The sequence below is a fragment of the Trachemys scripta genome, chromosome 8, assembly GCF_013100865.1.
Source record: "Trachemys scripta elegans isolate TJP31775 chromosome 8, CAS_Tse_1.0, whole genome shotgun sequence".
Lineage (NCBI taxonomy): Eukaryota > Metazoa > Chordata > Testudines > Emydidae > Trachemys > Trachemys scripta.
In genome coordinates, this window is record NC_048305.1 from 59,611,742 (window position 1) to 59,635,411 (window position 23,670).

Sequence of the window (23,670 nt, forward strand, 5' to 3'; positions counted from 1 at the left end):
GCCATTCTTATGTTCCCACTTTGAACCTTGTTTGAAGCCCTTCTCCTTAGTTTAAAGCCTGCCTCACTTGGTTATGGATGTGTATAAATGAATACTGTGTTCTGAAGCTTGCATTAGCTGATGTAAATAGGAGTGGACATGATAGCAGAAGGTGCAGTGCTAAGAGTCTCCTTTTAGAGGTCCAAGATGACTGCAATTGCCTGTGAATGTGGAGTGACATTATTGCACCAAATGTGGACATGGTTGGCAGACAGGGAATCTATTTGTACAGTATCTCCTCTCCATGACTCCCTCTGCTGGAGTTCCTGGGGATTTAAATTGCTCCCCCACTCCATGGCAGAATCCCAATTGTGCTTAGGCATAAACTGTGTCTATTATCCATATGGGTGAATCTCTTAAGCTACAATGGGCATAGCTAATGCAGGAGTATACATGCTACTTCTTCCTATAACAGCTTTGCTGAATTTGACTCAGTATATGGGTGTAGTGTAGGTTGGGTGTATAATATATACATAAACACAAAGAACATGCTGTATATACACTTGTAGATTGTTACCTTGAGAGGCTAGATGTGAACTAGGAGCTTGGGAAATGCAGGGTTTAAAAACAGATTGTATCACACATTCCTCCAAGTTTTTCTCCCTCCCCCATTTTTTCCATCATTAATTCTCAAATATTAATGGTCTTTATATTCAGAGGAAACATGCACATAGTTTACTAAATCCCAGGTAACAAATATCTATGATTTATTTATTTCTGAATATTGGCTCAATTGGGACACCATTATTCAAGGCCTTGTATAATCATATACTAACAGTCAACCCCTGCCTCAAAACTCTTACAAGCTACATAGGTAGAGCAGAATCATTATCTCCATTTGACAGGTGGGGAAACAGAGAGAGTCAGCGATGTTCTGAGGTCAGACAGGGACTCTGGTAGAGCCAAGAATTGAACCCAGATTTGCTGAGTACCAGTCCATTCTTTTAACTGCAAAACAACCTTTCCCCCGGAAGTTAATGAAGCACTACAAGTAAAGTACAAATGTTTCTAACTGTCTTTTCCATCATAGGAACACTATCCACAGATCTTATGTCCTGCCGCAAATACAGCGTATTACCTTCTGGTGGCTATTTGGTGAATGAGATTTAATTGGTGATCCAGATCCAATTTCCAAATAAAAAACAAAACAAAAACATGATCCCACCTAGAGCCCTTGTAACAAGTTAAGAACTGAATGGGCATGGATACTCAACTCTTCTTTTACCTTTTGGGATTCAAATATAGCCAGTAGCAACTCACCTGCTTGCATTGCCCTTGATGTATCTGCTCTGTGGCTAAATAGCATTGGATATAAAACTGCACTATCAACTAGTGTCTTCCAGAAGTACTGGCTTCACTTCAAAATCTCAAACACCAAACAGAAATGCAACGAGTGAACTTGAACTACAACAGAACAAGGATCTGTAAATCAAGTTAAAAAAGAACACAAACAGTCTGCTTTCATAACAGTAACTGACAACACAGATTTAGATGCTAGAGTTTGACATTACTCATAAAAAGGACACTCTCACATATATCAAAAAACCTGCATACTAGGAAGAGGAAAAACATTCTATGGTAAAGTTTCAGAGTAATATTAAAAAGAAAAAGAAAAAAAAATAATTACATTGCTTATCATAATAATAACTTTAATTGCAAGGTGTCAAACAGAATTAGTTCAATGATTTTGTTCAATGCAAACAATTTATCCATCAGATTTGTTCCTTTATCTTTTCTGGGAATCATCATCACCATCTCAAACTTACTCAGTATTTGTACTTTTTTTTAATGAATTGGTTTTATACACATTTGGGCCTGTGCATTGCTTGGAAATTTAAAATAAGATTCAGTGTGCTTGATATTTTGAATTCAATATTCAGCTGTTTGACTGGTCATCTAAATCATATGGCATGGTTTCTGTTCCCTGACTGGATGTCTTAACTTCAGCTGCAGTGCCTGAAGAAGTCACTGGAATGCTGAATCTCTAAGGAAAAAGACAGGAAGCACTTTAGAGAGACATACATAGCAGGAGATCAGCAGGCTTAAAACATTTAAATAATTTCTCGTCCTCTTTTGTACAAGAAAGATTATTATATTTTCTTTGTGTTTAGCAGATTTTTAAAAAAATGTTGGGTAATATCCTGGCTGAGGGAGAAAGGTGTAAGTCAGAATTATTGGATGACAGTAGACTTTACATTTAATTTTCTTGTCATACTGAGTAATTGCTTGTCATCTGTTTATTTTAGGGTGTGCTATAGCACCAATCACTCTAATATGTAAGATTATATCTACTCTTATGGCAGTGCCTAGAGGACAGACGGTGCCTGTCTGGCTAGCACAGGTATAAATAGCAGTGTAGATGGTGAGATGTGGCTTAGATGAGTATAGTCAAGGAGAGTGCCCTATACACCTGAAGCACCAAAGTATCAACCCTACACAGCTCTCTACATGCCCAAGCCATACCTCCCACATCTACACTGCTATTTTTAGCACTGTAGTGTCCTTCTGCCTCCCTGCTGCCGGAGCCTTTCCTCACCCCAGTGAAAGGAAAGCTCTAGCAAGGGTGAGAGGCAGTGGGGAAAGACTCCTGCAGCTACCTTCTGCCAGAGCCTTTCCCCTCTGCTCCCTCCCACCAGAGCCTTTCCTTTTCGCAGTGAAAGGTCGTGGGGAGCTGCTAGAGCCTTGTCCCACTGCCTCCCTGCTTCCAAAGCCTTTTGCTATGGCATGTAGCTACATACTTCTGAGACAAGTGTGGACACAGCCTGCCCTTCACCGCAGTGAGTCGCTACACATGTAGGGCTTGAACTCTGCATGCTGCCATAAGTATAGATATGCTTCCAAATTTAGTTAGATATGCATGTTGAGATCACTGTTGGACCTCAGACTCTTGTGCTCTACTCCCTTCCCTGGTACAGGAATATGCATCTACAGTTTTATATTTCTTCTTCTCCTCTTCTTCCCTTCCCCTTCTCACATCAATCTGATTGTGATGGACAAACTTTCTTAAAAAGGAGGTTCTTGCAGCAAAGCAGTCTTACAGTACTTTGGATTAGACTGATCTCATTTGAGGAAGCTCTTTCCATAGCTAAATCCCCTTAACCATAACCATTTTAGTTCTGGCTCTCTAATATTTTGTCCTGGGCTTTATGAAGAAGAGTTTGTCTCTGTTGGCATATCATGGATAGAGATGCAATCATTAGTGTAGCTGGGTCTCAGGGATTAACAGCATCGTTGTCACCACCTCATCCTCCACTAGTATCACCAACTTTATTTAGCACTATTTCCATTTAGTACATTGGCAATTTGGGTTAAGTTGTGCCATGAAGCAATGTGCAATGGATGGAGACACTTCCAGGGAAAGCCTTGTGGGCCATGGTCTCAAAAACACACCTCAGAAACTGGTACAGGTCTTCCCGGGGATAATGTTGTATTGAAGGAGGAACAGTAGGCAATATCCTTTATGGGGTACAACATCCTTCCTCCACATATACAAACCAAATACAATCAGGTGTCATGAGGAAGGGAGGAAATAGAAGCATGACTCCTCCTACCCCCTTGCTCCCAGAGTGACGAGCATCAATACTGTGTTCCTCCAGGTGCCAGAAGACATCGTCCTGGAAGCCCTCATGAAGTCACACAATAGTTTAATTTCCCTTTTCCCTACAGCTATGTTAGGACTAGGCACAATCTAGCCCTGTGTTTGTGTGCTAATGTTTGAGTGACACCCTGAATATATGAGGCCTCAAGGAAATTCTGCTGCTGGCAGAGATCTCTAATTTAATTTATGGGCCTCGGTGTGTGTATATGATTTAGACATATATGTCATGCAATCCGGTGACGGCCTTTGTGAACATCATAACTGTCAGTCAGCTCTGTTTTGCATCAATTTGGTGCAGTAAAACACAGACACACATACAAGCAACTGACAGCAGGAGAAGTTGCAGTAACCTGTCCCAGCCCCAGCAGCGGGGAATGTATCCTGTTGCTAATTTTCATTAGAAGAAGCAACTGTGTTCAATCCAACTTCCCAGAGAGCAGCAGTATCAGTATGCCCCACCTCAGCAGCATGTGGATTCAGCATATTCTTCATCTCTGTGGTATCATTCAGTTCAGCCAGAAATGATAAAAGACTGTTAAAGGGGAGGCAGCATAGTTGAGTAGATAGAGCATTAGAGGGAACTTGGGTTCTATATCTGGCTTTGCCATAGGCCTGCTGGGTGACTCACTTCCCCACTTCATGCCTCAGATTCCCCATCAGTAAAATGGGGATAATCATACTGATCTCCTTTGTAAAGCACTTGGAAAGCTACTGATGAAATGCACTGTAGGAAAGCTAGGTATTATCATTTATTATTTTTTATTGATGCACTTGGTCCCATGCTGCAGCTAGAAAATTAAGTGCTGGCCCTCTTACAGTTGCTTAAAGCCTTGCACAAGCATCTCCTGCTGTGTTCCTGTTGCCCCTGAAGAACCTCCCAGTCTCTTGGCAGGAGCCCTCTATCATACTATCCAGGGCACAGCCCCATTCATCAGAGTGATTTTCCTATCGTGAGCCACAATCCTGGTTTCTGCCATCTGCTTGTCAAATGAAACCACAGAAAGGATCTCTCCATTGCCATATTGCAACTGCCTACATTTATCTACTTTGCTGCTTCTGTGGCTGTCATCCTTACTTCCTAAAGGGAGCTGCTGTTAGCTGACCCCTCCATTTCTCTCTAAAGACAGAGCTAATGGTTCTCTGTTGCAGCTATTTGATGTCACCTCAGTGGCTGACCATCTGAACTCAGGACCATGTAAGCATCAATGTGTCATGTGTAGAAGTGATTCTGGAGGGAAGCTGACAGGATGATGATTCTTTACCTCTTCTGTCCGCATTGTGGACACCTTGCTCCATGCTGTGAGGTTAGAACATGTGCAGTGTCATGTGCAAGAGACCATTCTGCCGCTCTAGCACTTTTCCTTCCACACCCCTCTCCTCTCCTGGCCTTCCCATTCCTCTCATCCTTCCCTGCCTCCTGACACACTCCCAGCCAGTGTATGCTGGGTGGCTGGGTCAGCATTTCAATGATGAATAAAATATGTGTATTCACACACAGATATGCTTTTTATATAAAAATGCTCCTATCTATGTGGTAAAAGCTCCTCCAGAATGATCCTCACTCTGGGGCTGGTTGGGGAGCATGGCTTAGTGGTTGTGGAAAGGGGATCCCGGGCCCTCACATTTCACCAGGCTCCAACTCAGGGCCCTTTGGGCTACCAGTGATCTGGCAACCAAGGCTGCTTAAGGCTGTCCTTCTTGGGCTTTTCCTCTCATCCCCCTTGGTCAGTTTAGTCCACAGCCTACCCCTGTTGGGGAAGTCCACACCAAAATAAGTAAGAGAGGATTACCAACATTCAGGGTCCACAGGATACTTCCATCTCCGGTTGTCTCTGGGGTGGGTCCTCCCTTCCTTCAGGCAGAGCCCATTTGGGCAGCTATGTCAGAGCCTTTTGACTTCCCACTGTGCTGCTGGAGCTGCAGGTCTACTTACCTCCAGCTCTGCCACCCAAATGAGCTAATTCCCTGCCTTTTAATTCTGCCAGCAGATGAAGCATTTGCTGCAGGTGTGGCAGAGCCGAGCTGGCTAACCAAAATAATCCCTTAAATCCTTGTTGCCCAGTGTGGGGTATGTACACCCCATCACACTCCCCCAAAGATTTATGCAAACACAGTCCAATTACATGATTGTTTGTGTTAAAGGAAATAAAAAGAGCCCTGAACATAATCGGGTCAAATCCCATTAAAAATTGTGAATATGGTTGTGAATATTTTTTCCCCAAATTCATTCATCACTAGCTGAGAAAATCCAGTCACATAACAAATGTTTCAAATGCATTAAAAGAAATATTTGTCATAACCCAATAAGATTTCAAAGACCTAACATAACTCTATAGAGCTTGTTGGATTGGTATTTAAAACACTGTACTCCACCTTACTTCAGCACCAGAGTTTTTAAACCATTAGTCAACTGCTTTCTGAAGTCACATATAACCCTACAAAATCCAATTTAAAAATAAAACATGCAATAAAAAGATTAAAAGGGAAAAGAGTGGGAGCTATATTGTTCAGAAAGAAAAATAGCAATTCATGTTATCTTTTTTCCTTTTGCAAAATCGTACTTAAATCTTCTAAAAATATTACTGGAAAAGGCATTTATGAAGTTGTTCCTAATCTCAAGTCTGATCTCTGTATCACTAATGACAATATGATCTGAAACACACACAGCACTAGTAGTGGTCCGTTCTATTCCATTCCAGGCATTTAAACCTTGACCATCACCATGTTATCTGGGTACAGGGTCCGCTCATGTTTATTGAACAGAATCAAAAGGAACACTCTTGAACTGGATGGCTAACTTCCATCTAATGATGGTTTGTATTGGCAAGACTAGCTAGCATTCCCAGACTGGCTGCTGCAATTTGCTCGCACCCCTCACTTCTCAAGTCAATGTGGGATTCTACTTTCACAACAGAACATTCTGGACTTTAATTGGGCTCTCCTTGGTTGGACTAATGTCTGAGAATGCATCTCCTAACTTGGAAAGGAGGTCTTATAGGAACTCTATGGGAGTTAGCAGCTCCCTGTATCTGTTGAAAGAGTCATATGTTACCATTATCAGTTTGATTATTACATCTATAGTCACTTGTAGGTTTGCCTCTGTTGGCTTGGATCTGTTGCATGTGCTACTATTGTGTCCTTGTCTTTCTCTATTTTTTTATAATGGCAAATATAACAACAGAGGCAGGTGAGCTGGGGAGTGCAGGGCATTACAGCAAAAAGTCAGGGACATTAGTTTTTGAAAGCTCTGCTTGAGCTGCAACATTTGGGGGAAGAGAATCCACAAGGACTGAGTAGAAGTGTTTGTGTACGTCTATAATGATGGCCCATTTCTTCCATAAGAACATGCTGTGCTGCTGTTACATAGGGTTGTGTCCTATGACAATATTTCCTATTGGATTGGGAATCTAAATTGTTATTCCTCCCTTTTTTTTGTTTGGGCATAGGATCTCTGTAAGGTTTCTAGCCATCTCTATATCCTGTGGTGGAGCTTCAGCACAGTTTAGAAAAGTTAGAAAATGATTTGGTAGGGGCTTCCCACCTGCACTTGTTGCTTGGGATTTAAAAATGTCTCTCCTTAGTTTTGTAAATAAGAGTTGCACTCTCATTTATTTTCATTGGCAGCCTCCCTTTGGCAAATCAGGTGATGGTGTACAGTATAAAAAGCAGAAAATGAACTATGCCTAGCTTTTTACACTAGGTGATCTGTCTCTCTTTCAAATATGACTTTAAAAACATATTTCATGGTGTCAGCTGTGCCTTGAGGGACCAGAATTGCAAACAGGTACATCAAAAGTAAGATATGGCTCCTTCCTCCACTACCCCCACATACTCCCAATGTGACATTCAACAAAAGGAATTTCCCTTTAGGTTGCACTTACACAAAACTGCCAAAACATGAAAGCAGCCTGTCCCCACACAATAGAGAGTTTCTACCAAAATTAATTTCTATATTATAATGGAACTACAAAAGAATTGTTTTTGTTTTTTAAAGGACTTCATTGGTATTTCAAAAACAGTTCCTGATATATTCATGGGACTGCTGAGATTATGCGTGACAGTGGTTCCCAAGTCTTTTCACAGAGAGGTCCATCTCTTAATAATAATATTGTCTTGTGCACCACCTCCCTGTTAATTTTTTACTTCAGCGACCACCTGCTTCCCATTCCCAAAAGTTCCTTGTGGCAAATCTGGAAACTGCTTCCCTAGAAAAGTAATATTAGGAAATTTTTTATGTATCTGCCTGTAGGATTTAAACTCTTTTGCATATGCAAGACACTAACAGATTTAATTGTACTGATTGTGAAAGGAAACCATCCAAAGATGCTACTTCCTGATTTGGTAAGGAAAGTTCCATTTCCTTTGCATTCTTCACTCACTTGCTTTTCACAGATCTGTTTCATTTTATTCAAACTATACATTCATTATGAATTTGCTTTGCAAATTTATACATAATCAAAATAGATGTTCTCAGGTTTTAACATGGGAGTTGGTGAGAAGAGAAACTTTTAAATTACCAGTTTAATGCTCTGGGGGTCAGATTGCCAAGAGGTTAGTCCCTGAGGCCTTGGCTACACTTGCAGCTGTACAGCGCTGTGAGGTAAACCTGTCTTCGTACAGCTGAGTAGGGAAAAGCGCTGCAGTGTGTCCACACTGACAGCTGCCAGCGCAGTGGTGTGGCCACACTTGCAACATTTGCAGCTGTGTTGGGCAGCTATCCCAGCATTCATGTGGCTGCAACATGCTTTTCAAAATGGGGGGGGGTGGATTGTGACAGGGAGTGTAGGGTTACCATACGTCCGGATTTTCCTGGACATGTCCGGCTTTTTGGGCTCCAAATCCCCGTCCGGGGGGAAATCCCAAAATCGGGAAAATCGGGACATGCGGGGCCAGCGGTCGGCGGTGCCAGGGGCCGGGGGCGCTGAGCGCCGGCGGTTGGCGGTGCCGGGGGCCAGGAGCGCCGAGCGCCGGCGGTGCCAGGGGCCGGTGGTGCCGGGCCAGGGGCCGGTGGTCGGCGGTGCCAGGGGCGCCGGGAGCACCGGGGGCCAGGGGCGCCAAGGGCCGACGGTTGGCGGTGCGTGCCGAGCGCCGGGGGCCGGCGGGGTGCTGGCGGTGCCGAGCGCCGGGGGGGTGCTGAGCGGGCCGGGGGTGCTCGGCCGGGGGTCGGGGGGTGCTGAGCGGGCCGGGAGTGCTCGGGCAGGGGCCCGGGGGCCAGGCCGGGGACCGGCAGTGCTGGGCAGGCCGGGGGTGCTCGGCCGGGGGCCGGGCCCGGGGCCGGCACCCCAGGGCCCAAGCCGACCCAGGCTGGAGATGCCGGGGGGGGCCAGACTGGGCCGCGCCTCCTCCCCCCACACCTCCCTTACCTGCTTCAGGCTTCCCGTGAATCAAATGTTCGCGGGAAGTAGAGGAGGGGGCGGAGTTGGGGCGGGGACTTTGGAGAAGGGGCGGAGTTGGGGCATGGGCGGGGCCTGGGGCTGGGCCAGGGGCCCGTGGAGTGTCCTCCTTTTGGAGGCTCAAAATATGGTAACCCTAAGGGAGTGTGGGGCAGAGAGAGAGTGCTTTTTGGAGCATGTCAGCTTTCTATTTTGCAAGTTCCGAACTCCCGGCCCCCTGCTCATTCATTTACTCACTCAAAGCCAGCTGCAATCTGTTTGTTTCTCTCTGTGGTAAGAGCTTTGAAACCGGCACTTCCGCATTCCTGCAGCCAGTCACAACAATGGAGAGGATTGGCCACTTGACAAGGTGATTAGTACAGCGCTGCAAGCGTTTACACTGACACCCGTGAGTCATACCCACTCCGCTGCAGCTGTTATTCCTCTCGGAGATGTGGAGTACCTGCAGCGGTGTACCCAGGGAGATACAGCGCTGTAAGTGCCCTGCCAGTGTGGACAGGGAGTGAGTTACAGCGCTGGGGGAGGCTTTACAGCGCTGTAACTTGCAAGTGTAGCCAAGGCCTGAAAGGAAGGATTTTGCCTATAATCAAGAAAGGTGTTTTACTTAGTGACTAGGTTTCACTTTAGGCCTGAAGAACCCAGATCCAGCTGGTCTGGGGGTAGTATTAAATCCTAGCCTGAATAAAAATTAGTTAAAATTGTTATTGAATAGTACAACCCCCTTTTCTCTGGGGTAAGTCAACTAAAAGTTGCTGTCAGGACTATATAAATGTGAAATAATGAGAAAATTAGGGTTTTGTTTGTTTGTCTTTTAGGCAAGCATTGCTATGTTTGGGGAAAAAAATCATACTCAGAACATTTAAAATGGAATAGGGGACTTTTCCATAGAGAGAGGGATCTTTAATAGTGAATGGTTTCTATGATTTCTAATTTTCATGCATTTTAGCCCTAACTTCTTCCTTTTGTGTACTTAATACATCATAAAAGGGATGTTTGCTTTTAGTTCATTTTTCTTACCTTGTATAAAAGGGACACAGAATGAACTATATGGTGTAATTACAATAAAATCCGGATTAAATTGGCTAAACCCCTTCCTTTATTACACTTGCCAGGAAAAAATAGGAGGAAAGGTTGAGAAAATCTGCCACACATGTGGAGGAGAGGAATGGGAGTTTAGAATGAGAAATGTCTTACCAATACCAAGAGTGAGCCACTGACTGAGATATATCTTTCTTTGTTCGTGTTTAACAAAACATTGAGATGTTTGTGCTACTATGCTTCAGCTAGGAACTAAGCCAGGACCACAGCCTAGTGATTTTGAGTGAAACTGCTATGTAAATGAACTGATGCATCGGAATATTTCTATTATATATCAGTCGGTCATTTTTTTCCTTTCTGTACTTGCATGTACACCAGTATTTTTCTTATGTAATTATGTTTTCATTTCATAGACACTCTCAACATTTCTACCTAACACCAATGAGATAAATTTGGTGTTGGGAAAAGTGGGTGCAACTCAATTAAAATCAATAGGGCTAAACCCACTTGCATCACTGTGTATGATCACCTCAGGCTAATTAATTGATGTATTGTGGGGTATATAACATATTAATAAACAAATTCCCTCTGACAGGCCACAACCCCACAAAACATTCTTATTACATTGCTGCAGGATATAGTAAAGCTTTCTTGTTGAACAGAAATCATTCTTCATTGTTGTCAGATAAAAGATATATTTTTAATCACTATCAGTGGTGAAATTATGCCCTTTTTATTATTTGGGGATACCCTTTTTGAGACAGCTGGGTTATATGGGTTTGAAAGATGGCAGCTTGTCCACGTTTTATTAATGTCGTTTTCCCTACTGGTTGGCAATGTGCTCAAGTTTTTGTAATATCTTAGATTTGCTTGTCTAATTGAAACCCTGCTGTAACTCCAGTGATATCATTGTGGTTACATCAGAGTTGAATTTGAAAGCCCTGTGATAATGGACTATCTTTTCCTTAATTCTAAAATTCCTTGCCTTGGGGTTTAACTAAAGACCTAATACTCCTTTGCCATTTTACATTTCCCCCCCAAAGAATGTGTAAAACAGCCCAAGGTTCTGATTCTGACCCTCACTGAATGCACGCACACCTGTAACAGTAATTTACAAAGTAACAGGGTAATCAAATATACTTTTTCCTAATTAAACTAGATTTTAGCCAGGTTGTTAGATACATTTAAAGAAAAAAATCCTTATTTGGTACCAAATCCCTGCACTACAAGAGAACCCTGCACAGCCATGAAGTAGGAGGCATGATTCTATCACAGGCAAACATCTTTTTGGTTCCTTGGAAAAAAATCACCTATGTTGAAACTATGTAGTAGGCAGTTTCAAGGAAGTTATTTAGGCACTCATGGAGACTATCTGTATGCATGATACCCTCTGTGCAGATAGACAGATGGAGATGAATCTAGATAAATATAGAAAAAAATGTATATATATACACAGACACATACATACACACATACAGAGAATACAGATAGCATGTGTGTGTATATATATATATAAAATAGGCAAGGAGTGGGGCATGCAATATGACATTTCTTTTCGTGGTCTTTCTCTACATATTCTTCAATAAATATGCAAGCAATCATGTAAATCAAATAATTATGGAGACTAAACCTGTTCTCAGTGGAAAGGGATTTCTCTTCTGTAAACTACTGGATATTAGGAAGATAGCTAGCCTTTCATGTGTTCATATACTGTAACCAAGGCAACCTTTCATTACTTTGTATCCCAGAGGACACCAGTACTAGCATCCTGTCCATGCTAAAATGGACAATACTACAGTTCTGGGAATCTGTATGCTGTGGTACAGTATCTTGAAAAAGTCATGCCCTTAGCAAGTCTCCCAGGTGCAGGGACAAGTGAGCCATCAACAACAGCTGTCAGTTTGCCTTGACATGTATGTTTGGATTTGTGTCTCATTCAAATAATATAAGATTCCTATTTTTGTTGGCTTTTCTAGGATTTATATAAAAATAATTTGTGACTACACTCTCCCCACCCATGCCTCTAATATAGTGCACACACAAAAGTATATCAAGGATATTACTTATTTTGTGGAGAAAAAAATAGAATCCCACAGCATTTCTTTTTAATAACTGTTCAGCTACAAAATTTTATTGGTATCCTTTTATGTTCCCTCTAGAGGATGTAATGCACAAAAGCATTGCCACGGAACATATAAAATTACAAATGAAATTTATTGTAAAAAGTAGAATGTCTTCTAGACTGGTGTCAGTATTTATTTCATTCATAAACCAAAACTGCAGGTATAATATATTCATTGTCAGCAAGTTCATGTGTGTAAATTGCCATCCAATGGTATTGACTGATATAAGACAGATATTGAAAAGACAATTTAAATTTACTCTTCCAAACATAAACTGTTCCACAAAAGCACTGTAAAAACTCCTTCAAGGTTTTGTGTTGTGCTTCACATTGATGGTTAACTACATAATTTGGTTGTGTCATAATCCACTGTGTTTGGTAATTTGGCATTAAAGGCCTGCAAAGCGGATTGAATCCTCACCACCTCACTGGTAGATAGTTTGAGTCTATGGCGTAGCAAGCAAGAGAACAGGTCTAGACGACGCTGGCCAGGCGGGGAGAGTTTATTTACACGGTCCCGTATCTCTAATAGCTGCAAAAGTGCTGAGTCCTGTGATCCCTGAGTATAGGGGTAGTCCAGCTGCAAAATTAAGTCCCGAATTGCTTCTGGGTCAAAGTGCATGCTGTAGCCAAACACTTGGATGTTGTTGATTTTCATGTAGCCTAGGTTACGTGAAGGATCGATAAATTCCAGGGGTTCGTAGTAGATGCTTTCATTGCCATTTGGACCATTTGACTTAATTCGACTCCTCAAGTAGATATGTACTGTTTCAAAAAATGTCTTCCACTTGTTGCCTAGAGTCAGCGTCCAGTTATAACACTGAAGAGGTAAGTCCAGCTTAGTCCGCTCCCAGTCTGGGAAACTGTTTTCATTCACAGGCATGAACCAGCTTTCAGAGTGGCTGCCTCCAAAAGGGTTGACGTAAACAGCTAGAACAGGTTCCAAGGTGCTGTTTTTTGTTAGGCAAATTTGAAGAGAGATACCCAGTATCATATGGACCAAGCTAGACTTGTACTTGTTACTCTTAAGGGTAAGGAGCATCCGTTTGCGCCAGGAGGGATCGAACCAGCTATTGAGGCGCATGTCATTGCTGATGAAAATGGCATGGACTTCAATCCTCCGGTCTGTTTTTTGCAATAAATACTTCATCTCCAGGTCCTGAAGATCTGTCTCAAACCCAATGTAGTGCTCTGTGGAGTCTGCCACTTCAGGCTTGCAAAGCCCTTGGCTCAGCATGTATCCAGTATTACAGTTCCCACAGCGGGTGCGGTTGTCAGGTGCACAGGTCAAACATGCAGAGCCATCTCCCACAATGCAGGGAAGGAAACCATTGCAGGCGACCTGATCATTAGGGCAGGTGCACGAATGAGTCTCTTCAGAAAAGCTTCCCAGAAGACCATTTTCATTGCAGTACAGAAAGGACTGGATGCGGTTTAGCCAGTAGATTGACGATCTATAAAAGTTAAAAATAATAACAATAATAATTAATAATACAAAGAAGGAGTCAGAACCCAATCAATACAACCTTGTATTTTTTCACTTTGAAAGAGACAAAGAAAACTGATATTGGCAGCAAATTCAGACACTATAAACATCTTTAAAATGTCAGATGATGACATCAATGGATATATACATTTCCAGTATGATGAAAAATCACAAAGGAATGTTACCTTATAAACTCAGTGGCATAACAAGACAATTGGTTTATATTTTCTATTCACTGCACATCCTTACTAAGAAACCCTGTCAAGTAAATAGCTAATTTTCTGCATCTGACTTCACTTTAGTACTCTATCCACGTTGGAGTTGGGGGGTTTTGGTGCTATTTTGCTAGTTAAGTTGTTATCTGTGTGGGTGGATGTGTACCATCTTTCATCTTTGTTACGTAGTCTTTGGAGGTTTACATGATATTTTGAACGTTCTTGTTCTTGGTTGGAACTGCTGTAATTTACAGATAGTGAAATTTAGAGACCAAACATTTAGCTGGAATACCAGGTAAGAGAAAATATTAAAATAGATTCAGACTTAATTATTTGACTCACTTCTAGCACTATACTCCTACTGCTAAGCATGGGTGAATATGTCTTTCATTTTCCCCTGACTGGACTGGTAAGGCACAGTTGCAAAGAGAAACAGAATCTGGAAATGGCTCAGAGCAAAAATAACCTGCATTGCTTTTATATTTTTCAGCTTTTGTGCATGCTAGTTTTATTGATGCATTGCTTGAAGAACACATTTTCGTTTCCGCTATGTCAAAGTCCATTTTTCTAATGTTGATAAAGATGTTGTATAATTTGTTTCCCCCCCAACTATAAAATAAACATTAACACTGTAAACATGTACGATCTCAAAATTTGGCTTTGTAAAAGTGTCAGTCTGAAACACAGTAAAAACAAGTTAACCTGTACCCTTGTTATTTGATCTTTTTTCCTCGTGTGTCCTTTATTGCATATCAATATTTTACATGAATAACAACCCTTTGTGCAAGAAACATTTTTTTTTTAAATAGAAACATGGTTGCCTAAAATGCATTCATTATGCTTTGTATCTAGTTGAAAGCAGACATTAAGTAAGAATGTTATTACTAAAGCTGGTCAAAAACTGGAATTTCCCTCTTGCAGAAAATGTCAATATTACGGCATTTGTTATTGTCCAAATCAAGACAAAAAGTAAAAATATTAAACTTTGCATGGAATGGAAAGTTACAAAATAATGTAATTTTGAAAGGCAAAATGTTTTGTTTGGCTTAGTTCAAAATTGAACTGTGCCTATGTGGACTGCAGTGGTGCCACAGGGAAGCTATAGATTTGGTTAACCTGAATCAAAACATTTTGGTTTATTGAACCAAATCAAAATGTTCAGGTTTTGGATAAGTTCATCATTAATCTGTTTCTGCCTGTATTGCTATGGTGCCTCATGAAAATTATATTTAAGGTTCCTTTTGTCCCCATTCTACCCTCTGAGCTGGGTACATCTCCCATAATGCATCATCATGAAGCACTGTGGCAGTCCAATCAGAGATAAGACTATGTGCACCATGGGAAATGTAGTCCAGCCAAGGAGCTCAATCTGTAGAGGAAAATGGGAGCATGAGACACTTAAACTACAGCTCCCATAAGACATTATGGCAGCTAAGGTGAACACAGATTATTCTCAAATTGACACACACAAAACTAAATATATTGATTTGTTTTAACAAACCAAAATGTCCTGATTTGGCTAAACCAGATATGAAATTAAATATTTTGTTTAGATTTACCTGAAAAGTGAAAAAAATGGCAAAATTGAAATTTTCAGAGATATATTTTAATGGAAAATTCCTAACCAGCTCTAATTATTACTGTTTCATAGTATGTATTATCTTATTGTTTCTAAAGTAAACATTACAAAAGCCTTGAGTAGCTTTGTGACATATTTACAACTAGAGCTGGGTGGGACATAGGTTTCTTGTATTGGGGAAAGATTCGTTTTTTTAACCTCCTGTCCCAAATTAAGACAAAAAATATAAATCTCAACCATTTTCAGAAACTGACAATCCATAAATAATTTGGTTAAGGATCAATCAAAATATTTTATTTTAATAATTTCAAAATGCTTTGCTTCAGTGTTGAACTTTTTTACTATAGTTAGCTTAAATTTCAACATTTGGACAATTTTGAAACTTTTTTCCATTTTTTTTAAACTAGAAATTGCTCAAAACTGACAGTTTCCTGCTAAGTTTCAGTTAAGATGAATCAGCATTTTCTACCAAAAAAAAATTCTGTCAAAAATTCCCTGCCAGTTCTAGTTATAACTTCTCAATTGTAAAAAGCAACAGATGGTCCTGTGGCACCTTTGAGACTAACAGAAGTACTGGGAGCATAAGCTTTCGTGGGTCAGAACCTCACTTCTTCAGATGCAAGAAGAAGTAGCATCTGAAGAAGTGAGGTTCTGACCCACGAAAGCTTATGCTCCCAGTACTTCTGTTAGTCTCAAAGGTGCCACAGGACCCTCTGTTGCTTTTTACAGATTCAGACTAACACGGCTACCCCTCTGATACTTCTCAATTGTAGTTTCCAGTTTCTGCTGGAACAGAACTACTGAGATATCATGTGGACATTATACTGATAGGCACAAATGAGCTTATTTTAAATATTTGGGCCATATAACATTTAAAACTGGAGATAACAAATTGATATACATTTTTTCAAGTATCCCAAATTAAAGAGAGGTCCTAGAGTAGAGAGAAAGGATGGCCTTCTTAAGGCAACAGATGGGGACTTCAATTCCAATCTCATCTTCTGGCTTCAATTCACATTTCAACTACATTTATGTGTTAGATTGGACAAATCGTGTAGTGCAGGATTTTGTCCTGCATCAGAAGACTAACAACATTTGTTTAAATGAAAGCCAAGATTTGGAAATACTATTCTTCACCAAAGGGAGGTACGGGATGGGGGCAAATTTCCTGTGGAAAATTCCATGGATGTGGAATCACAGAATACACAGTGCTCCAATTATTGACTATTTTGTTCCTATCTTTGGAAGGCACTTCCTCTATGTATCTTTAGTGAAAGCTAAAAGATTTGCTTGCATTACTACTATACGTTAACTACACTGGAAACAATGGTGTACGAATATACATAGTAATTTATATTAATGATGCCACATTACTGAAATAAATCTTCTTAATAAAATTCTGTCCTTGTCTGAAGGATTGAAAGTCCCATCTCAATGGTCCCTCACTACTGCCTGTCTGACAAATATCATAATCAGATTTCCAAAAGGAACAAGATAAAGGACATGGCACTCCAGAGCTTTTTTCCCCCCCTTTAAATCTTTGGACTATGCCATTTACTTTTAAATAGTCTTTAAAAATTAGGCCTGCCCTGTTGGTACCAGTTGGACAAATACAATTACAGTATCGCGTTTAAGAACTTACTCTGATGGGGGCTGATCTTATTTACAAATGTGAATTCTAGGAGCACATCCCTCATTATCAGTTCCCCACAAAAGTTCAATATCTTTGAAAAGTTTTGTTCATAAATAAGAATAGGTGAACACAAAGCTGCTTCTTGCACAAGAGAAACTCCATTATCTAGACATGGATTTGAAGCCCAGTGTCAGGATAGTTATTTGCAGAATTATTGTAAAGAGTCCTTTTTCTGTTTTAGAGCATCAGCAATAGAGGCCAAATTTGACTTATTTTATTCATATAAATCATCATGTTATTCAATTATTTTGGACATCTAAGTATTGATTTAGGAGCCTAATTTCAGGCACCAGTTTCTGATAATTGGAGAGGTAATCTATGTTAATAAAAAATTTGAAACTGAAACTTTGAATATTGTTTTACTGAAAAAAGGAAGAAAAGATGGAGCTTTGAGTCGTGTGTATTTGTGTCAGAAAATTCTCATGAATCTTTTATCTTTTCCTCTTCTGTTTCCTTTAATCACCTAATTTCTTAAAATAAATGCATGCAAAACAGAGTGGAATCCTAATTCCAGAGAGCTAACCATAATTTAAAATCACCTCAGAGATAGCCATCATTTTATATAAATCATCTATCATTTCTGCATTCCTCATGCTGTCAACAAATAAACAAACAAACAAAAATTGGTGGCTCAGAATTGATCTGAAATTTTAAAAGGGTATTTTACAAAATATGTGATGACCAAGAGATGTGCTTGTATGAAACAATCTATACAACAAACAATATATTTTATTTTAACAACCGAACCTTTTTGTTTAGCATTTGTTTGTCTTATGTGCTTATCTGTACTGAGAAGAGTTGCACCTGCGTGAGCAATGTAATACTTCTAATGGAATAGATGGTGGGTCATCTCCTGTTTACCTTCCTAATAGAAGTAATTACACTGCAGTGAACGAGACTGCTTGTGTGAATGAGATGAGCAGGAATTGTCTCATTGACAATAAACAAAAGGGAAATCACTACCCTGTTTTCATTGTCCACAATAACAAAAAAGCAGAAGGCAAGCTAACATAATAAATAATGTTAGGTGAAGATTTCAAAAGTGATATCGTTGTTAATAATCTAATGGACTTTTATTTAAAAAATTAATTAATTGTACCTGATAGCATTCCTTTAACACCTTACGATACAGTTATATCACTTTAATATTTTGTTTCTTTGATATTTCAAAGAATTATCTATTGTGACAGACCCAGACCAGTGGGGTACAGGAGTCTGGTAGAGGGCAAATATACTGGTCACTGGATGAGTAGTTTTCTGTTCCCTGAGTGACCAGAGAAGGGGCTGCACTAGACTAATCAGGAACCTGCTAGAACCAGTTAAGGCAGGCAGGCTAATTAGGACACCTGGAGCCAATTAAGAAGAAGCTGCTAGAATCAATTACAGCAGGCTAATCAGGGCACCTGGGTTTTAAAAGGAGCTCACTTCAATTTGCAGTGTGAAAGTGTGAGGAGCTGGGAGCAAGAGGTGCAAGGAGTGGGAGTGCTGCTGGAGGACTGAGGAGCACAAGCATTATCAGACACCAGGAGGAAGGTCCTGTGGTGAGAATAAGGAAGGTTTTTGGAGGAGGCCATGGGGAAGTAGCCCAGGGAGTTGTAGCTGTCATGCAGCTGTTACAGGAGGCACTATAGATAGCTGCAGTCCACAGGGCCCTGGGCTGGAACCTGGAGTAGAGGGTGGGCCCAGGTTCCCCCCCAAGCCTCCCAATTGACCTGGACTGTGGGTTCTTCCAGAGGGGAAGGTCTCTGGGCTGTTCCCCAACCTACATGGTGAATCCTGAGGCAAGAAAATCTGCCAATAAGTGCAGGACCCACTAAGATACAGGAGGAATTTTGTCACACTACACATTAACATGCAGCCCAAACAACAAACATCAGTGTTTAGGTCTTCATCCTTCTAAAGAGGGTGGGCCAAATTCAGGGGCAATAAATTAGTTATGCTAACTTAGATTCCATTATATTCAGACACCTTTATTGCTATTGGCACTCACCAACAAATGTGTGAGTGACTGGAAAGGAGTCTGTTGTCATAACAAATACACACACAAAGAAGCTCTAAGTATGGGCATGGCCTACTTTTAACAGACACTCTTACTCACCTGTTAGTTACTTTCCTTCATGAACTTCTCTCTTCTGTCCCCTGGGCTTATCAGTAAAACCAGTTGACTCCCTTTAATGTAAACTCAGTGGGCCAAATTCAGAAATGACATGCCACAGGGTGACCTGCATGTTTCTCTTTGAGTAGGAGTCTAAAGATTTCTACAATGTCTAAATAAGACAAAGGCCTTGTCTACACTGCCACTTACAGTGCTGAAACTTTCTTTGCTCAGGGGTGTGAAAAAAACACCCCCGAGCAATGCAAGTTTCAGATCTGTAAAGTGGCAGGGTAGATAGTGCTACAGCTATAGATAGTAGCTATTCCCCTTGCAGATATGGTTTTATTAGTGCCATGGCAGCACTTCAACGTCAACTGTGTAGACATGCCCTTAGAGAATGTGGGTAAATCTAAGGATATCTAAGAGGATATAAATGCACTTTGGGAGGGTTGAAAGATGAAACTTCCAACTTAGACTCCATCTAGACTTTCTTAGTTTTTCTTACACTGAAGTCTAAACCCAACTAAATCACTCTGGAATGTGAAAAATCCACACCTCGTGGATATAGTTAATATAGTTAAGTGATATAGTTAAGCAGACCTAACTCGTGGTATAGACAACCCTAGGCTGACAGACACAATTCTTCTGTTGACCTAGCCACTGCCTCTCACGGAAATGGATTAAGTACGCTGATGGGATGCTCCCTCCCATCGGCATAGGTAGTGTCTACAGTGAAGCACTACAGCAATGGAACTGCAGCGCTACTGCTGTAGACACGCACTCAGACTTGTTTCCACTCACCTCCCAAATGGTCCAAGAATATTTACCAGTATGATTCCTTTGTTATTTGCATGAATGAAACCAACTGCTTTGTATTACTTTACCTCTTTAAAGTTGGCATTAAGCAGTAATAATATACTTCCTAGTTCATCTTTGTCATATTACTTTTACTGAAGTAAATTAAGTGAAAAAAAATCTACATGAAAGGTAGGTAACCATACTTTATCCTACTAGTCCTTAATAGATAAATTTACACTCATTTTAGAGAATGATTTTGAATTTTTTCTCCTCATTCTAGGAGTAGAGATGGTAATTTAAATAACTCATCTGGAAAAAATGTGATTCAGATTCTAGTCATAATTAGGACATTTTTAAAATGTGTAACACATTATGTTTTTAGGGGGGAAAATACCATACAAATGGTTTCAGATCCATGATAGTATTCCCTAACAGATTTTCATGCCTGTATGCTTTGTGAACCTTTGAGTTTGAAAGGGCTGGTTATATGCATTGTACTGATTCCTGAGATCCCTCAACTCCTCCTACTGAAAGCAGTGACCCCTTTCACATAGCAAACCTCTGAGTGCGACACCCCCTTATAAATTAAAAACACTTTTATATATTTAACACTATTATAAATGCTGGAGGCAAAGCAGGGTTTGAGGTGAAGGTTGACAGCTCGCAACCCCCCATGTAATAACCTCATGACTCCCTGAGGGGTCCCGACCCCCAGTTTGAGAACCCCTGGCATAGGGGATATAGTAACAGCCAGGAGATTGTAAGAAGGGGATTTTTTAGTTGACTGTACAGACAAAGAGCAGGCTGCTAAACTGCTTAAAAATTAAAATGCTAGGGAAAATTAAAATAAATTGCCAGCTACCAAAGTATTCCCTGCAAAAAGGGGGTGATATATGGAGTGCCATTAGAACTGATCAGTGATGAAATACCAAAAGTATAGGAGAAGAGAAAGTGTTAGTGATTAATTAGTAAACAAGGGGGGAAAAAGCAAGCCATCTACAGCAGTGCTGATTACATTTCAGAAAGGGACTCTACCTGAGAAAGTAACATTAGGGTTCCCCCACCCCTAAGCTGTTAAAAGTGCCAATGGTATGGGCATGTAGCAACTGTTTCTAATGGGAAAATGAGATATTACTAATGTGGGGAAGAGCATTCCCATGACAATTGCATGAAGGAGGGTGGAGGTCAAATGTAGCAACTGCAGTGGTAATCACCATCAAGAACATAGATGGCATATTGTGGCAAGACAAGTTAAGGAGATACAAAAGGCAAAAACTGTTAACATTTTATCTGGAAGCTGTAAGACTCTCAAAACATCAGGTGGAGAAGGAAGAGAAAATCAGAATAGGAAAAGGGGAACTGCATACACAGCTTCCCTCTCTTAAAATATGATAAACTGGAAGGAATAGGTGATGGTATACTAGTAGTGAAAAAAAGAATAAAGAAAAGCTTATTGCATTTATGATATAAATGATAAATTGCACATCACAAATGGAAAAAATCAGAAAAAAATGAAAATTATAGGAAGGGTAGCAGAAAAAATCTTGTATACTAACAATCTGTCAATAGATCAAATTCATGTGATTTGCAATTAGGTTAAGGGTAAAATATGACTACTATTGGGATCACAATCTTTTGTTGGAATGTGCAGTTTTACAGCACATGCAAGAACTAAAAGAAAATATCCTGGAAATGAAAACTAAACCAGCTGTCCTATGTCTCCAGGAAACATGGTTGGTTAAAAAGCTTCCCTTTAAATTTACAGGTTACTTAGATAAGACTGAAAACTAAGAAGAGAAGGAGTCATTTGCACTTTCATAAAGGACAGACTAAACTACAAAGCCATAGAGAATGAAGAAGTAATGATGTGCAGACCCCAATTCAGAAGAGTTTTTTTCTTTAAAGATTTATATTATCTATAACCTCTGTAGGAAATTAGAATGCTCAGACTTACTAGAAAGACCATATATTTTATGCAGTGACCTAAATAGTCATAATAATTTGAGGGACAGTAAGACAACTGATAAGAATGGCATATGCTTAGAAAAGTTCATTGAAAACAAACTAGTGATTTTAAACAATGGCACACCAACACCCCAAAAAAGATTTAAAGCAGCAGATGATAGTTTTTTTGTGCTTAGATCTGTGAATTATAACAGCAGATACTGCAAGTAGATGCAACTGGGAAATAAATAGGGAAGTAGGAATGGGGAGTGATCATTTCTCCATACCGTCAACCTTACCTTGCCCTTGAAAAGTAATGGAAAATTACCCACCTGGGATTTTTAAAAAAGCTAACTCAGAGCTATTTACAACTAAGTGTACTGAATTTGTGAATATTCATTGTGTGAGTGATGATGACATAGAGAATTTGAATGCCAATGTAATAACGGGATTAACAGCAGCTATATTAGCCATACCTATTAGATACTGAAGTACCCCAAAACTAAAACTTCAGTTCCATGGTGGAATGAGGACTGCAAAATGGCAATTAAGGAAAGGAACGAAGCCTATAAAAATAAAAACAGAAAATGAATAGTAAAGATCTAATGAAGTATAGAAGAACTAAAACAATAGCCGAACGAATTATTAAAAAAAAAAAAGAGAAAAGAAAGACAAGTGGAGGAAGTACTGTGGGTGGATAAATAAAGATACCAAGACATCAGAAATATACAGGCAAATTAGAATGCATATAATTAAGACAAAGAGTAGTAACTTCCCACGTTTTCTTGGGACTGACACAATAGTTAGAAGTTCTGATAACAAAACAGCATAAGTTTAGCAGAAACTTTCTGAGGGGTGAGTAATGATGAAATTGAAGTGCAGTTTGTCACCAGATTAAAAGATAATTCATTTAAGAGAATCGTGATCTACTATACAGGTGGGGTAATCATGAAGCTACTATACTGAATGAATAGTTTTGTAAATGGGAGCTTGAGAAAGCTATTGCTAACAGCAAGAATACAGCCCCAGCTAAAAATAATATATTCAACATTTTTAATATCTATTTGAAAGCAGTTTGAGGGTTCACTTGGAATTATATAACAAACTATGTAGGAGGGGGGAGGAGTGATATCACTGTGGTGCAAACATGTAGTAATTCCAATATGAAAACCAGGCAAATTATCTGCTTATAGATCTATTGACCTTATGTCTTGTCTGGGTAAAATTATGGAGAGAATGGTGAATGTAAGATTCATTATCTATTTGGAAAACAATGACATTATAGCTGGTTTTAAGAGCATAAAATGCACCCATTGATCACATTGATAAATTAGAAATTGAAATACAAAAAAAAGAGACACAAAGGTTTCATAATAGCTGTCTTTCTAGATATTGAAAAGGCATATGACATGGTATGGAGGGAAGGTTTGTTGTACAAAGTAGATGCACTTAGGAATAAGGAGAAGAATATATGGGTGAATAGGGACTTTTTCAGTAACAGGATCATGGAGATCAGAGTTGGGAAAGCTATGTTGACTATAGCTAATATTAAAAATGGTACACCATAGAGAAGTATTATCAGTCTGACCTTAGTTAATATGATAGATGATCTCCCAAAACAAATAAGTGCTGTGGTTAGTCTATTCTCAGATAATTGTGGTTTGTGGATG

The 23,670-nt window shown here is 40.0% G+C and overlaps 1 protein-coding gene across 6 annotated transcripts in view; it reads right to left on the minus strand.

Moving 5' to 3' along the window:
• Positions 1 to 12,427: 12,427 nt before the first annotated feature.
• The window catches only part of BRINP3 (BMP/retinoic acid inducible neural specific 3), a 317,084-nt gene continuing 305,841 nt past the window's right edge, over positions 12,428 to 23,670 (minus strand). For all 6 annotated transcript variants that reach the window (XM_034778429.1, XM_034778434.1, XM_034778431.1 and 3 more), the window contains one exon: positions 12,428 to 13,644. In XM_034778429.1, coding sequence (XP_034634320.1) covers positions 12,528 to 13,644 — 1,117 coding nt within the window. In that variant the 3' untranslated portion in view covers positions 12,428 to 12,527. The remainder of the gene's footprint in view (positions 13,645 to 23,670) is intronic.